General features: G+C 32.0%; 2 protein-coding genes across 2 annotated transcripts; one reads left to right on the top strand and one right to left on the bottom strand.

The window, feature by feature from the left end:
* The first annotated feature begins 95 nt into the window (after window positions 1–95).
* Window positions 96–9,830, top strand: RIOK2 (RIO kinase 2). The gene is made up of 8 exons (XM_088258914.1): window positions 96–264; window positions 349–490; window positions 1,601–1,769; window positions 2,638–2,847; window positions 4,174–4,365; window positions 8,206–8,377; window positions 8,978–9,124; window positions 9,228–9,830. Exons 1-8 carry the CDS (start codon window positions 199–201, stop codon window positions 9,765–9,767), a joined length of 1,638 nt encoding a protein of 545 aa, XP_088115040.1. The 5' UTR covers window positions 96–198; the 3' UTR covers window positions 9,768–9,830.
* On the bottom strand, window positions 5,142–14,497 carry LOC148310144 (uncharacterized). The gene is made up of 4 exons (XM_088258918.1): window positions 14,457–14,497; window positions 6,737–6,895; window positions 5,979–6,121; window positions 5,142–5,463 (listed from the first exon to the last, which is right to left on the bottom strand). Exons 2-4 carry the CDS (start codon window positions 6,881–6,883, stop codon window positions 5,274–5,276), a joined length of 480 nt encoding a protein of 159 aa, XP_088115044.1. The 5' UTR covers window positions 6,884–6,895; window positions 14,457–14,497; the 3' UTR covers window positions 5,142–5,273.
* Between the last annotated feature and the right edge of the window lie 1,822 nt (window positions 14,498–16,319).

The following is a 16,319-nucleotide window of genomic DNA, read 5'->3' on the forward strand; positions in this document are numbered from 1 at the left end:
CTATGTCAATCCTGTTTCTATGGTAAAAAAATGACAGTTCTTTGACTCTAGACAGCTCTAATTTTGACGTTTTCCGTTCTTTATGTATGATCTCTGCCTTTACGTTTTCGATTTCAACAATTGCACGTGTTTGTTTGTTAGATCACTTAAAATTCTCTTATAAATGTTCTTGTTTTGAAGCAGAAAGTACGTACCACAATGGGAAAGCTTAATGTCACCATTTTACGATATTTGTCGAGGGAAGATTTCAGAGTTTTGACGGCGGTATGTTTATATCTTCCAAAATATTTAGTTTATTTTGTATTGGATTTTTGTGTTATAAAATATTTCCATTTCAAATTTTCATAGATTGAGATGGGTATGAAGAATCACGAATTGGTCCCGGGCGCTCTTGCTGCATCAATTGCAAATTTGCGACATGGAGGTGTTCACAAGCTTCTGAAGGAACTTTGTAAACAAAAATTACTGAGCTATGAAAGAGGAAAACACTGTAAGATAATTATCATATTGTTAAATACCGTTGCCTTATCAAACACGATATCATCAACAATGGAAAAAAGATCCATAGATCTAGAACCATGACTAGATTTAAGAATGGCCTTTCAATATATTGTAATAGCATTCATTATATTTAACCATTGGTCATTAGACACTAGAGCTGCATTAACACATTTAAGGCGGGTGTTTCTTTGAACTGCTGGCAACGTGATTCGATAATTGTGTACATATAATTAGACCTTAACAAAGAGATTGGTACATAATATTCATATAACTTTCATAAGAAGGCAAGTCGATAAGATGTGTATGTTTTGTTAATTGATTTGGCCTTCACTTTGTGGTAAAATCTATCCATTTTTAATTTAAGTTTTACCTAGTAACTAACACTTTTTCTTAAAATGTATTGTGACACATGTTTCGATGCATTCCGCATCCACACACAGTGTTTGAAAATGATGCAGAATGCATCGAAATACGTGTCATAATAGATTTATATTATCCACTGACACTTCGTGATGGAATTGCATTTTTAATTTATTATTAGATTAAAACCAATATTTTTAGCTTTTCCACTTTTTTTATTTGACCAGCAACCGGTCAAATAAAAAAAGTGGAAAAGCTAAAAATATTGGTTTTAATCTAATAATAAAATAAAGTGTCATAATAGATTTTAAGAAATAGTGGTATTTACTAAGTAAAACTTAAATTAAGACAAGAAGTAAGTTTTCATATTATTTTTTGACATCTCATCAAAGATGAAGAAGAATATGGAAGTCTGGGCATTTACGGCGCTGACGACCGTCATAGGCTGGTTTAAGTGATCACTTTACACATGTGTAACATTCAACAATTGTACCCATTATTGACAACCACACTTCCCACATTCTTGGAAGAAATTTTAAAAATTATATGAAAAATAACCCATTATAATTATTGGAGATAATCCAGATTTGTGAACAAGTATTTGGACACACTCAAAATGTTGTAAAGAAGTAAGTTGTTAAGAAACAAAGTGAGTTGAATGAAAAGGATGCATATCTTTTTAACTTTTTTAAAAAAATATTTTTATAACTTTTTTTAAGTTGTCACGTTTGTTTGTTAGATGATGGGTTCCGGTTGACGAACTCTGGCTATGATTACTTGGCGTTGAAAGCTCTTGCGATGCGTGATGTGGTTGCGTCTTTTGGGAACCAGATTGGAGTGGGAAAAGAATCCAACATCTACATTATTGCTGATGAAGATGGTAACCCTCTGTGCCTTAAACTACACAGGTAAATTTATAGTTGAATTTTTTAAAGTCAATTAGAAAATAGTTTATATTTACATTTTCGATTTTTTGATGGCAACTTTAACCCAGAAAATTCAATATAGATGTATATGCAGCTCTTTACAAAATTCTCATAAGATTTTCTTGCTCAACCCTTTAATGTGCAAATTGTAATTCTTTGGCGATTTTTCAAAAAACTCACTGCATTAAGTAATTATATATGGAGATGACAGCTAACACTAAACCATGGAAAATTAATGATAGTGAATGGAATTTTTAATAAATAATTTGAGCTTTAATGTTCTCTATTTTAAATATAAGCATTGCACATTGAAGGGTTAATATTGCTTTACAAACTGACTAACCGTCACGCCGCAGGGCTAGGCAGAGAGAATACGACATACCACTCTGTCTTTGCAAACATTCTTCGCCTCTTCCACATTCATGCATCTCCTCATACATACCCGTTTATTATTTCGACTCCTGACCCGACTGCTTTCAAGTATTTGACATATACCTGATTGTGCCAAGTTTCCCCAGTCTTTCTCTGCTTCTTTTTCCAAGTACATTCACTTCATAAATTCGTTTTTTCCGTTCTTTCCTCACTCATTCGTTCCACATGTCCAAACTGTCTCAACACACCTTTCTTAATTTTATCGATAATGCTTATCTCAGCTTTGGGTTATTTCCTTATTTTACCATTCAAACATCTATCATATCTTATCTAGCCACACATCTGTCTAAGGGATCGCATTTTGACTACATTCAGTCTACTTTCATCCTTCTATTGGGAACTTCTTCATATGGAAATATTGGAATGAGTACAATATATTATATGGATTTATATTTATATTTATATGGATTTATTTTAGATTAGGGCGCACGTGTTTCCGCAACATTAAAAACAAACGAGAATACCACCAGCACCGCAACAAAGCTTCGTGGCTGTATTTATCTCGAATATCGGCTACCAAGGAATTTGCCTACATGAAAGCTTTGTATGAGAGAGGGTTTCCTGTTCCCAAGCCTATTGACTACAACCGGCACTGTGTTGTCATGGAGTTAGTCAAAGGAGGCCCATTGTAAGTGTTTATTTAATACTTATTTATTTGATTACAAAAATGTTAATAATATTAGTATATAATCACTCACCGAAATTTTTATGTCTACCGGTTTTGATACGTACCTTCTCTTCGTCACCACAGCATGCAAACAATACTACCCCTTACTACCATAGCACTATTTACACACTTAAAACTACACAAAATGCGATTTTTGGATCCAAAGACCAACATGTACTAGGGATTGCAGCACAAACATGGGCAAAAAGCTGACGTCAAACATGCACTAGGGATAAAAATTATAATTCATCGAGCTTATATACTCGTAGGTTGAAAGGAGTGGGCGGGGTTGAATTAGATATTGACAAATCTTGCTTAACCGATGTTGAATCAAATAATGGACTATAAGTAAAGTTTATTAAATATTTACAGTAAAATTTCAAAAGATTTTTATCACATTTTGTCACCATTCTTGTTGAAATCTGTGAAGAAATAAGGGAGATATAAAAGATTTATGTATCTATGATTAAGTATAGATATAATATGTAAAACCTGCGGCAATACTGCGGAGAACGGTTCACAGTGCGTCTCTACTTTAACAGGTCAGTTCTGCAATGCAATTAAGTGAGTTCAACAGCAAATTGCGTAGGTAATTCATTAATTAATTAAACTGTCTGCCGCAGCTAAGAATTTGGACCTTAAAAACTGTTTTAAAAATGTAGATTTATATAATGTGACTATTTTAGTGCTGAAGAGCACTCTATGTGCGCTTGCGCACTACACGGAATTTTAGCGTCAGGTAAAACCTGAAGGTTTTTTTCTCCATTTAAAAAACATTTAGTATATTTAAAAAATAATTAATTAATATCTTTTCTTCAATATGCGAAAACAACAGTTTCTGCCCTGTAGTGGGTAAATATTAATTTTAAAATATGCCGCTTTTGCTGGGATATAGTACATTTTCTGGGCATTCCGAAAACATGCACAACTGAAAATCGATGATTTTCTATATATGACGTTGAAAGGATGGAGCGATATGTACTATCATTTGAAACTAGCTCATATTATTACATACCATATATGTATCAACAACAACATTCGACATACATGATTTTTCTACTTACATGAAAACCTTTGGAGTGAATTAATCACTTAAGTAGAGGACTTACTGTACTGTACAGGTCACTCTATCTTGTAAAAGTTAATGAAAATGCAAAATGTGAATGCACCTTTGAGGTGATTTCTCACAAAAACAGCCTTTATAAACTGGCCATATTTATTATGTGCTATGAAAGAAAATAATTTTCCGACAACATCATTATAAAGATAATGAACTCATATTTACAGGACTCACGTGATGTCTGTTCCCGATGTGGAGTCTCTGTATGATGACTTGATGAACTTGATTGTGAGATTTGGTGACTGCGGTGTGATTCACGGGGATTTTAATGAGTTCAACATAATGATAGACGAAGAAGGCAAACCAATCATTATTGATTTTCCTCAAATGATATCCACATCTCATATGAATGCAGAAATGTAAGTATAAATTCATTACATTGTCTAATAAATTAATTAATGCAGATAACTATTCTATGCCAGCATAAGATGGGTGAGATTTCTAACGACTAATTTAATAACACTGGCCAACAATGATTTTGTAACTGAAATTTTGATGACTGATTTGGACTGAATTAATCGTTCTTATTCAAAATCTATATGGTGACAAGCTTGTATCACATCAAGTTTTGATGTTACAGTCATATTATTGTTTGTACGGACCCCATACGTTGAAACCGTAATAGTGGTTGGTATCTAGACATGTTTTAGTCTAAGGTCTATAAACGATTAAAAAAAAGTATCAGTAATTATGGAGTAACAGTAGAAATATGTTAACTTATTAATATTGAATATGATAGCATTATAAGTTTATATATATTTGTACATAAATAATAAGATAAACTTTAGTCAATATCAGAATTAAAAACATCCATAATTAAAAAATCTGACATGCTACATTTATTTTGCTTTCGTTTTTTAATTCAGCTATATAAAGTGCATCAAGATCAGGTATTTTCATGCCAGTTACAAAATAAAAGTTGTAAATTGTTGGCCATTGTAATCTAATCTAATTTAGAACTAATCTTAACATATGTCTGGGCTCTCAAAGAAGGGTGGTTATGATTGAAAACACTTTCTGTAATAGTCGAACTTTATTTTTTATTTAAGTTACATTGGAAGGTTTGCTTAAAGTACTTCTTATTGTATAGGATCTACGCAAACGCATTATCCTAGCCTTGTAGTGGCGCATGAACGGAAACTCATTCTGGCGAGATACATACGTGCTAGCCTCCTCGCGTATATTTCCAGACTGTCACTCGCTTGTCACTCCACATTTGTGACGTTCTTATCTCCTCACTCTCACCCGCCCTCACATATGTTTATAACTATATATTACGATTAGTTATATCGAATCTTGTGTCGATGCAGTACAGCTTGCTGGTTTCGTCATTTGTAAATCCTTGAATTTTCATCAATACAGAATCTCTCAAAGCGTAGGTCAAAACAGACTCTGAAATTTGATCAAGTGGACAGTCTTCTATTGAATACGTACCGGCTTTCATTGGGCAAGTCAATCTGCAAGAATTACATCAACAATGTATCAATTAAATAAAAAAATAATTGAGGGATGACATTGAATGTTGTTGGGTAATATATCCAAAATAAAACAAGGTTTTTGTTGGATTGAATTCTACATTTATTTATGTTTATCTTAATACGTGACGCGTTTCGTCTTCTTAGGACATTATCAAACACTTATTAAAAAAGAGTGTTTCGTAATGTCCTAAGAAGACGTAACGCGTCACATATTAAGATATACATAAATAAATGTAGAATTCAATCCGACAAAAACTTTGTTTTATTACGGATATATTACCCAACAATTCAATGTGGAATTCTACCAACTGTCTGCAGTTACAATAAATACATTGAGACATTAGTATGTATTATATAAAAAATAGAATTCTAATAAGAAGGCAGTTTCTTCAGAATTCTAATTTTGCAGCTTTATCTCTTTTTAGTATATAATTGCTAATTGTATTATAGAGACTTAAAATAGTTGATAGTATAACGCTAGTGATTATCCTTACCTTGGATGTATAAAATCAAATTCCTCACCAAATTTCTGCTTTGTTATATTGAAAATAGTGCACCCGTCTTCAGTTTTCAACTTGTCCAAGTATATTTCACAAGAATTAAGGTTATGAATATCTTTACATTTGAAAACCTCCATCTGAAATTAGTTTTTCATGCAAAGGTCAGAAAAGACACTTTATATCGGAATCTCTCGAAATACCCCATTTCACAGTTCTGTACCCTATTGGCAATGCTGTTTAATATGGCTACCTATAAGCAGTCTATGATATTTGTTGTTACTTTATTTAACATCTTTTTATAATAAATAAATAAATAATAATTACAACCCCAGTGCAAATCTTGCTGAAAATTTTGTTTGCCAAACAAGTTCATTCACTTTCTCCCGAGAAAATAACTGCATTCCTTTTCATGACACATTGTCAGTAATTCCTTTCATCTATAAGCTACTATACATTTACCTCAACCTGTGAAATCCGATTTCTCTAAAGAATTTTTCTTTAAGTATTTCTATCATACTGCTCTTTCATTTCTCTTACTTTCCTTTTATCATGGAAAATTTTATTACTTTTAATATTTGTATCTCTAAATGTCTTCAAACAACACACCGAACCATTCTCACCAAACAACAGTTTTTGATTGAATAATATTGCTTTCTGGCATACAAATTTACTTTATAGTAGTAATTCAATTCAAATAACATTTAAATAATTTATATTAGGGAACTGGGTATATTGTTTTCAAATTGGTTTACCTTAAATATCCAATCCTCTGGTAAATCTTGTGCTATACTAAAATCACCATTGAGAAAATACTCTCCTTTGTTTTTCTGAGATACTTTGAAATACAACAATTTTATCGGTAATTGTAATTCACCATTGCACTGCCCCATTTTCTTCATTAAAACTTTTCGCTGTAAGTAACTACCGATTGTAAAATTGGATAATAATATCAAGCACATAAGTAGAATGAGGAATTGCATTTTCAATATGAAGTATATGTCACCACCAAATATTTTATATACAAATGGTTTTAAATTTCAAATTACTAATGTATGTACCTCACATTTTAAATGTGTAATGACCATCATTATGGTATTCAGCTTTGATTATTATAAAGCCATTGGTTTTGTGATTATCTGGTACATACCATCATAATTATTTACCCAGGGATATGTTTTTGTCTTTTTATTTTATTTTTTATAAATGAATTATGTACGTTTTTTATATGATAAAATAATAATAATGTATTATATATCTAAGTAGTCATAACTCATTATGGCACATTGTATCAAAGCAAAATATTAAATATAATTTAAAATTACATTCTATACAGTAAAGATTTTTGTTGTAGAATTTTAAACAAATCATTTTGTTTTTAAAATGCTCAAAATGGCCCTCATACCTTTTTTTCTTTTCATAGTCAATATTATATCAAGAGTATCAAATGTGTTATTTGAGAGGGCAATACAACAAATAATATTTGTCATTACATATATTTCGATATACTAAGATATAGAAGTTTGAGGTTAGAAGGTTATTTATATAAAGGTTTGAAAGTATGCAAGTCTTTATTTATGAATTCATGTAGAAATAAAACCTTGCATACTTTCAAACCCTGACATTGATAGAATGAACATAAAAATAAACATATAAAAATTTCTAACACCTGTTAGAAATTTTTGTATACATTTATGAAGATTTAAAGTCACAGTTATACTGCAAAAAGGGTTGCCAGTAACAAATACAAATTGTGCTTAGTCAGTTACGATTCACTTGACTAAGTTAAACAGTGTTGTAACCCTAAGAAAAAAAAGTCACACTCGTTCTGTTTTCCCCACTGCCTTGTTGTTAGAGTGCAACAATGATTGTTTTGAGACATATTATGTATGAGAATATATTATGCAGATTAACGTATGTGGTATAATGTATTTAAATATATCTCATTTATAAATTCAAAAACACTAAGATGCCAGCAGTAATCAAGTTCATTTTAGCATTTAAATACTGATAGTTTAACATGTATTGTAATCATATAAAATGTACCATGAGTGTACGGTTCGGGGACTACCAATACCCCCTGCAGTTTTAAGGAATCCCAATACTGCTATGTAATACTGAAACTGCATTTTAGCAAAGCAGCGTTAGGCCTTTCTGTATTTCCATATGGATAATATTAATATTTTTGTGCATACTGTTAATTTTTTTAAATAATTTGCTACAGGTATTTCGACCGGGATGTGACGTGCGTTAGAGATTTTTTTAAGAAGCGATTTGGTTATGAGAGTGACTTGTATCCAGTGTTTAGTGATCTGGACAAGGATGATGCAATGGACAAGGAAATAGCATGTTCGGGGTACGGGTTCACGGGGGAAATGAACGAAGATCTGATTAGGGTAATACATACCACATACTTTTTTATTCTTGTATTTCCCTTGTCTGCATTTGTGCTTTCATTGCCCAAATAAACAAAATGTATAATTCTCTGCTGGAATTATAGTGAAAAGATGTTTTGTTGATTACTTGGTGCAGGTAACTTTTATTTCTATTTGGTAACAAAAAATTATATCATTGACTTCCTGACAACACTAATCAATAACTGGTTTCAAAATACCAATGTCGGTATAAATCAAAGTCCAGAAATAAAGTTAATAAAGAATTATGCAATTAGAGCTGTAAAGTCCTAATGACATAATGCAACTTAAATTATGAACGTATATATGTACAACAAATTATGTACATAATAACGACAAATATATCAGACCATTCTGATGATGTCGGCAACGATGAGACCCGGTCACTTGTCAAATAAAATAAAGGTGATAAAAATTATATAGTTGTTGTTTTATTAGATTAAATGTAGTTCTACCAAAAAATGTCAGTACAAAACTTAAATTATGTATCATCATTTTTATTCTCAATAAATGTGTATACATTATTTTTTAAAGCTTAGTCAGTGTTATTTTTGTAAAACTTGATTTGAATGTTATTTTCAGGAATATGGATTTATAACCACCAGTTGTTTTGCTAAAAAAACAGAAGAAAGTGATTCGGAATCAGAGGATTCTGAAGATCAAATTAATTTGGACGAATCGAACAAATCTAAACTCACTGAAAATGAAATTGAAGAACTTCGACAGCAGGTTGTTATTATATTACATTTCTAATATTTAATGATATTACTCAAAATAAAGTGATCTTTGTATTTTTATGAATAAACCCTGTAATATTATTTATTTTTAACAGCTGGAACAAACATTGAAACAAGACGAAGAACCATTAAAAAGAGATGTAAATACAATGAAACAATTCGAAGAAAAAGAATCTAAAGTTCACAATTTGAATCAAGGCGTCATAAATCCATCCAAGAAAACCACAATCAACCCGCGTACTTTAGAATACGTCAAAAGTGTTGCCAAAATCAACAACTCTGATTCATTGCAATCTGAAATCCCGCAGAATGATCATGATTCCATTCCCATTTTAGAACCAATTAGTGAAGACGTGTTACCTAAGGATGTTAATAAAATGTCTCAAAAATACCGGCTAGCTATGGTGGAGAAAGCTCTATCTGATGTCCGTTCTATGCGGTCGTTTTCTACCACTTCCACCATTGCTCCGGAGGTTATTAAAAATAAAGTCAGGAAAAACTTGAATTACAAGCAGAAGAGGGAAGAAAGAAAACATTGCGTTACGAAAGGAGAAGCAAGCGCATCCACAAGAGCAAAGAGAGATAACAAAGACACTATTAAACAGAGTAAAGGGATTTGGGGATGGGATGAATAAATCACAAACTATATAAACAGATGTACATTGTACATCCGTCAAGAAATAAAGTATTGTAATATTTATCTTTGTTTTTATTTTTGCTTTATCTTTTTAGTATCTGAGATTATTAATCCTCAAAAATAGTAATATGTATCATGTTCCAGCACATATTTGCTGCATAAAGATTGGCCATTTTTTTGCAACATATATCGGTAGTGTAAAGGCAAAGGGATATAACTGTCTCAGATCAAATTTTACAGGAGAGCAAAAACAACAAAACTGCAATTAATTTTTTTTTCGGATGGCACATGTACATATCTTAAAAAAACTAAATAAGTATTGCAACTACAGCTATATCCTTTTCCTAGATTATGGAATACACTATTGTAGACATTTTGTGGAACAAACATAGAAAATGAAAAATTTGACACATATATCCCTTTGCCATTACACTACCGATATGTGTAATAAATAGTAAGGTAAATAAGTCAAAAATTGTCACCTCCGTGGTGTAATGATTAGCGTGTTAAGCTACCGTGCCGGAGGTCCCGGGTTCGATTCCCAGGGGGGGTGAAAATAAATATTTGTGATTTTACACTCTAATATTTATTTGTTATCTCAATCGTAACTTACATGGAGGCAAGGTGATCACTCCTGCGCTCCAGGGACCAGTCAGGGTAGTATTAAATAAATATTAGAGTGTGAAATAACAAATATTTATTTCAATGCAGTTCTCTATGCACTTTTGGGTACGGATAAGGGTTAGAAGAAGAACTAAGTAATGTGAATGAAAATCACCATTAACATAACAATAATGAAAGTATTTATTGACTTGGCGTTTAATTTGTAGAACTCCATTTTTATTTATGTATTAATTTAAAAAAAAAAAAACGAATGTTCGTTTGATAATGCCCTAACAAGGCGAAACAATTGTCACAATATAATTTTTTATGTGTTTTTTGTTAATAAAATACAAGTAGACTCAAAAAATCTGTGTTTGATTTAAAATTAATACATAAAATAATGAAAGTAAAATAAATCGATGAATATTTTAGATATCACGATGAGTACGGCTTAGAGCTTATGTTGATAAAAATCCCTTAGTGATTAAATCCAGTATTTTCATACAAACATTTGGACATACTCCAAATATGTATTGGTAATAGAAATTGACATTAAACATCCTTCTATATACACAATATTTTAATAGAATTAGTTATTTATTGTTGAGGGTTTTTGAGATGTATGTTTAGTCTCAAAAGTATTCTAAACCAGGGCTGTCCAAACCAGATATGATCCCGGGAAATCACTAAATAGATTAGAGGTCTGCAAAAACAAATATTTTTTAAAGAAAAAAATAGCAGACATTAACTATAACTAGTTGCCATGTGAATAAATATTTCATTTATTTATTGGGGATGCCATAAAAATAAAATAATGTTCTAGGAAATAAATTTTGTAAAAGGAAAATTTTTAATAGATTTATATTATCCACTGACACTTCGTGATGGAATTGCATTTTTAATTTATTATTAGATTAAAACCAATATTTTTAGCTTTTCCACTTTTTTATTTGACCAGCGACCGGGTTTCGTCGTTACCGACATCATCAGACTGGTCACCACCAGTCTGATGATGTCGGTAACGACGAAACCCGGTCGCTGGTCAAATAAAAAAGTGGAAAAGCTAAAAATATTGGTTTTAATCTAATAATAAATGGAAAATTTTTGTATTTGCAGTAGATCAAAAATACGTCATGGGCCACACAAATTGAAGCCGCACTTAGAATAGCCCTGTCCTAGACTATAATATTCATGTCTGCAGAAATATGGCTAGCAAAGTTATGGTATTAACTACAAGCAAATAATAATCTTTCCAATCAAACACCTTTTTCGTCTATCAGTCAGGTGCTTAACTGAAGGCCTAGAATAGGATACAGAAGCGTGGGTAGGCCCCAGACAAGATGGTTTGATGACATTAAAAAAGTGGCGGGCCTGCACTGGAAGAGTCGCGTCCAGCTGAGAACTGTGGAAGTCCAAAACGGAGGCCTTTGTTCAATTCTGAACACAAGAAGGCTCGAGTAAGCAAGTAAATAGTCTTTCAATAATAGTAGAAAATAATTGAGGTCGCTGGTTTACACCTTTATATTTACATTTGATATTTATTTTATCTCACCGTAGCTTGCATGAGCTTGTACTAGTACGGGTATGCTACCCCAGGTATCCTATCTATTGCTCTCATATATAATTGTACCTACTATTTCCTCCATTTCTTTTTTCACATAGCAGCAGTGAACTTCAGATGCGTCATTTATCGAGTATATCCTTGACCTTTACTTACGTCATATATGCTGGTAGCTAATAATTTATCAAAGGCAAGATTATAATACAAACATACTACATATCATAATAGGTGTATATGTATTTTATGAATTATTTATCATGTTCTTATAATTTTATGAAAAACATTTAATATCGCCTAACTTTATCAGCAATATAAAGTATGTTTACCTTATAAAATGATGTATAAGCAAGCAACATGATAATGAAATTAAAACATGAAATATAACAGAGATAGTGTCCACTTGTATTACCTTGTCTTTTGTATTTGGCCATTCGCTGCACTACGGAATTGAACAAAACCCACAAAATAAATGGATATCATAATAAAAATTACATTGATTATCCATTGAAAAAAAATATCAAACCGTCAAATAAAAATCCGGTTTTATTGTATACGGGGCCTTATGATAAAAGTCCGTATGAGATAGTATTATAAAAAATGGTGCTATATTATTTTTCGTGGATTCAATAAACAATTGTTTTTTATTATTATATGTAGGCAAGATGATCAGTTCTGCACTTCAGGTACCAGTCTAGAGTAATATTAAATAAATATTACAGCGGAAAAAAAAACACATTTATTTTGACCTCCTTTGGGAATCGAATCCAGGACCTCCAGTATTCTAGCCACTTCAGAGGTGGACAACTAGGTAACTAAAAAAAAATATATTGATGTCTCTATATTTGAAGATTATGGAAGTCCGGGTATTTACAGGGCTTACCACCTGTCATAGGCTTGTTTAATTGTAACATCTTAATCTTAATCAGCTTTTTCTAAATGTCAATAAATGTTTTAGCATTACGTTCACAAGAAAAAAAAATAAAATTATGTTTGATTATGAAATTAACAATAGTCGGCTGACCAGGAAAACTGAATTAAGAGACCTTGGTGTCATAATGGACGAGAAACTTTTGTTTTCTTCACATATTGAAGCCTGCGTTAATAAGGCCTACAGAAACTTAGGTTTTATTTTTCGAACCACTAAACCATTTAAAAATACATCATCTCTTGTAACTTTATATAACGCTTATGTTCGTAGTCACCTCGAATTCGCCTCAGTCGTTTGGAACCCTCAGTACGCTATATATATAGCTCAACTTGATCGTATTCAAAATAAATTTCTAAAAATGTTGGATGGTAAGCTTCATTTAAGTTTCAACTCTTACGAAGAATCTTTAGCCTTCCATAAATTATCTTCACTTAGTAAACGTAGGAATATATCAGATTTATGTTTTTTGTATAAAGTTATAAATAATATGACTGAGAGCCCTTATCTTCTTGCGCAGATACCTTTTCACTGTCCAATTAGAATCAACAGGCATAGTCATACCTTTTATAATCCAGCACCAACAAAGAACTATTCAAAAAATTCCTTTATTTATCGAAGTTGTGGGAAATTTAATGAATGTTGTACCGACCTTGATATGTTCTACTCCAATCTTTCAAAATTTAAAGCTAAAATGTTCGAAATCTTATAAACCTAAAAAAGTAATTTTCTATTCCCTGTCCTTTCCTTTTCTTTCTTTCCTATCACTGCCATCTCCTTTTCTCTTTATCCCATCCTTGTCTCATGTCTCTTCCTTTATATAGACCTCTCTTATGTATAGTTGTGAAGAACTATAATTGGTACTCATGATTTTATTTTTTGTATTCTGTATGTATCATATATTGTAGCTGTTGTTCTTCCTTCCAATAATAATAAAAAAAAAAACATTCTCCATTCTACCCAAGACCACACTACTTAAATTTCGGAAGTTATAGTCATGCTTAAATTGACACCTTTTTCTGCACCATCTATAGTTTAGACCTTTATAAAATGTATTCAAGATTCTTCCCGAATTATTTTTATCTTAAATTGTAATAAACCCAGAATTTGAGAACAAAGATTTGAACACACTCAAAATATTGTAACAAAAAAAAATCAAACCTAAAAAAAATATTAAATGCACCTGTAGCATACATACACTGCAGGTTTTTTTTAGATTTTTCGATGTGCACCTACAAATGTTTTGTTTAATTTAAATCAAAAACTAAAATAATCGTATTTAATTAAATAGAAAACCTAGTATGGGGCAAAACCGTACAATGCGCCCAGTATCAAATTACTCAATTTTACGAAATATAGTTTGATACAGGGCGCATTGTACGGTAAAGAGCCGAATGGGACCATTTGGCATGAGGCCGTTACGGCGCATGCTGTTCTGACGCAAGTCTTTGGGCGCAAAGCCGTTTTGACGCCCGGCCCTTTTGGCGCAAGGCCATGAATGGTATATTAGATTTATTTTATTTTCGATATTGTGTACCTGCAGATTGTAGCATCATAAAATTATATGAATTAATAGTTACGGAAGGTCCGATACCTACCTTGCGGGAAACCCGCTTGCACAGCGCGGGTGTAAACTGCGCGTCTTCGAATTAAGCTCAGACTATGATGTTTTCTGCATTCTAACCTAACCGTGATGTTACCTAACCTAACCTAACCATACCATGTTGTGTAAAAGCACTAAAAATAAAGTACTTAGCACTAAAAGTAAAGTACTTCCAGTACTTAGCACTAAAAGTAAAGTACTTCCACGCAAATTGTCTTGAATTAACAAACAAAAACTTTAAAAAAAACATAATTCTACGAGTACGTAGTAATATATATGTATGATTTTTATTTTTGCGACAGTCGTTTCACAGTGTGAAGACAGTTGCATAAGTAAAAAAAAAATTACAAATTTTTCTTCTTATGCTTAAAAAATCTTCTTCTGGATGTTTCGTGTGAAATCCCCCCGACGTCGACTATCACTTGATAGTAATTATCCTTATCTTGGGCAGCTCTCGACAGTCCTGATCCCCATCTAATCTCGTATATTCCAGAGCCAGGAGATCTGCCTTCTGCCCACACCTCATCGACCCTCTATTTTGCCTTTTATGATGAGGTGCAATATCTCGTACTTCTCTCCTCTTAGCACATTCCCCAGATAGGACACCTTCCGGACCTTGATATAAGTCAGCAACTGTCTTCCTGCTCTTGCTCTTTGGAGCACATTTGCGTTGCTGATCATAACGGACCGATATAATCATAATAAATAATACGGAAAATATTTTAAGCGACAAAACCTACAAAGAAATACGACAAAATCAGAATCAGGATGTTGATGTATGTGAATTTCTGGAAACGTGATATTTGATTGAAAGTATTAAATACACGATTGAGAAATATCCTTCATTTTCTGAAATTTTTTTGGACTGAAAAAGCTCCGGGATATCGAGATTGTGTTCAGTAGTCGGTACCCAGTTACATTAAATGTAAAACTTCACAATCAGCTTAAAATAATCCCTCTGCAAAAATAGTATGCATTTGGAATTCAACCAAGAGAATAAGAAAACAAATTTAAAGAAATAAACACATTAATTGTAAATCGTCGCATTTCTTACCGAGTGTCGTATAAACATTTCAGTAAATTTTACAAGAAAGGGTTTTTTTTTCAAAAACAGTTTTCCGTTATTAAAAATATCTGTGTATCTGAACTCGGGAAGGGTGCCAAAAATGTAAGTTTTATACCTTTTTTCTGTAATAAATATGTTTTAAATAAAAAAGGTGAAACAAAAATATTGCTCAAAGCCGTATCTCATTACCTGTAGTGATATCAGTTACGTCTGTTTGTGAGATATTAATATGTCATTTTGGTAGATGGGACCAACAGGACTCATCATCTAATCATCGTTTCATCCACACGGTAAAATATGCAGCGATGATATTTAGTGAGTATGGCACGCTTAGAAAATGAAAAGAAATGTGTAAAAAAACTCAAATTTCGCAAAAATGTCAGTTAACACGGTTATTGAGGAAGGCGACGACATCTTTTAGTGTTTTACATTAGCAAAGCTTATGAAGCGACGCCGACGGTATCCACTGCAAGTAGGTACTTTTGCTTATTAAAGCTATTTCAGTACCAATTACTGTTGTATCCAGGCACGAATATCTTATTTTTCTCGTTCATCGTGATAATACATGATTGTTATTTATTTGTATCATTCTATAAATTCTCAAAAGTGACTTGTTTTTCTCAGAGGGAAGGAAAATCAAATAATCAAAAATAAGAATAGGTAGGTATGAAATGATAATAGTTCCCATACAGCCAAAGGAGCAAAAATCACATTTTATACGTTTATTGTTTACCACAATATATAAATACCGGTGTATATTAGACGTTCGTGAACAACCGGATCTTAACGATT

The sequence above is a fragment of the Brachycentrus maculatus genome, unplaced genomic scaffold, assembly GCF_059751285.1.
Source record: "Brachycentrus maculatus isolate JH-2025_06_01 unplaced genomic scaffold, ASM5975128v1 h1tg000105l, whole genome shotgun sequence".
Taxonomy (NCBI): domain Eukaryota; kingdom Metazoa; phylum Arthropoda; class Insecta; order Trichoptera; family Brachycentridae; genus Brachycentrus; species Brachycentrus maculatus.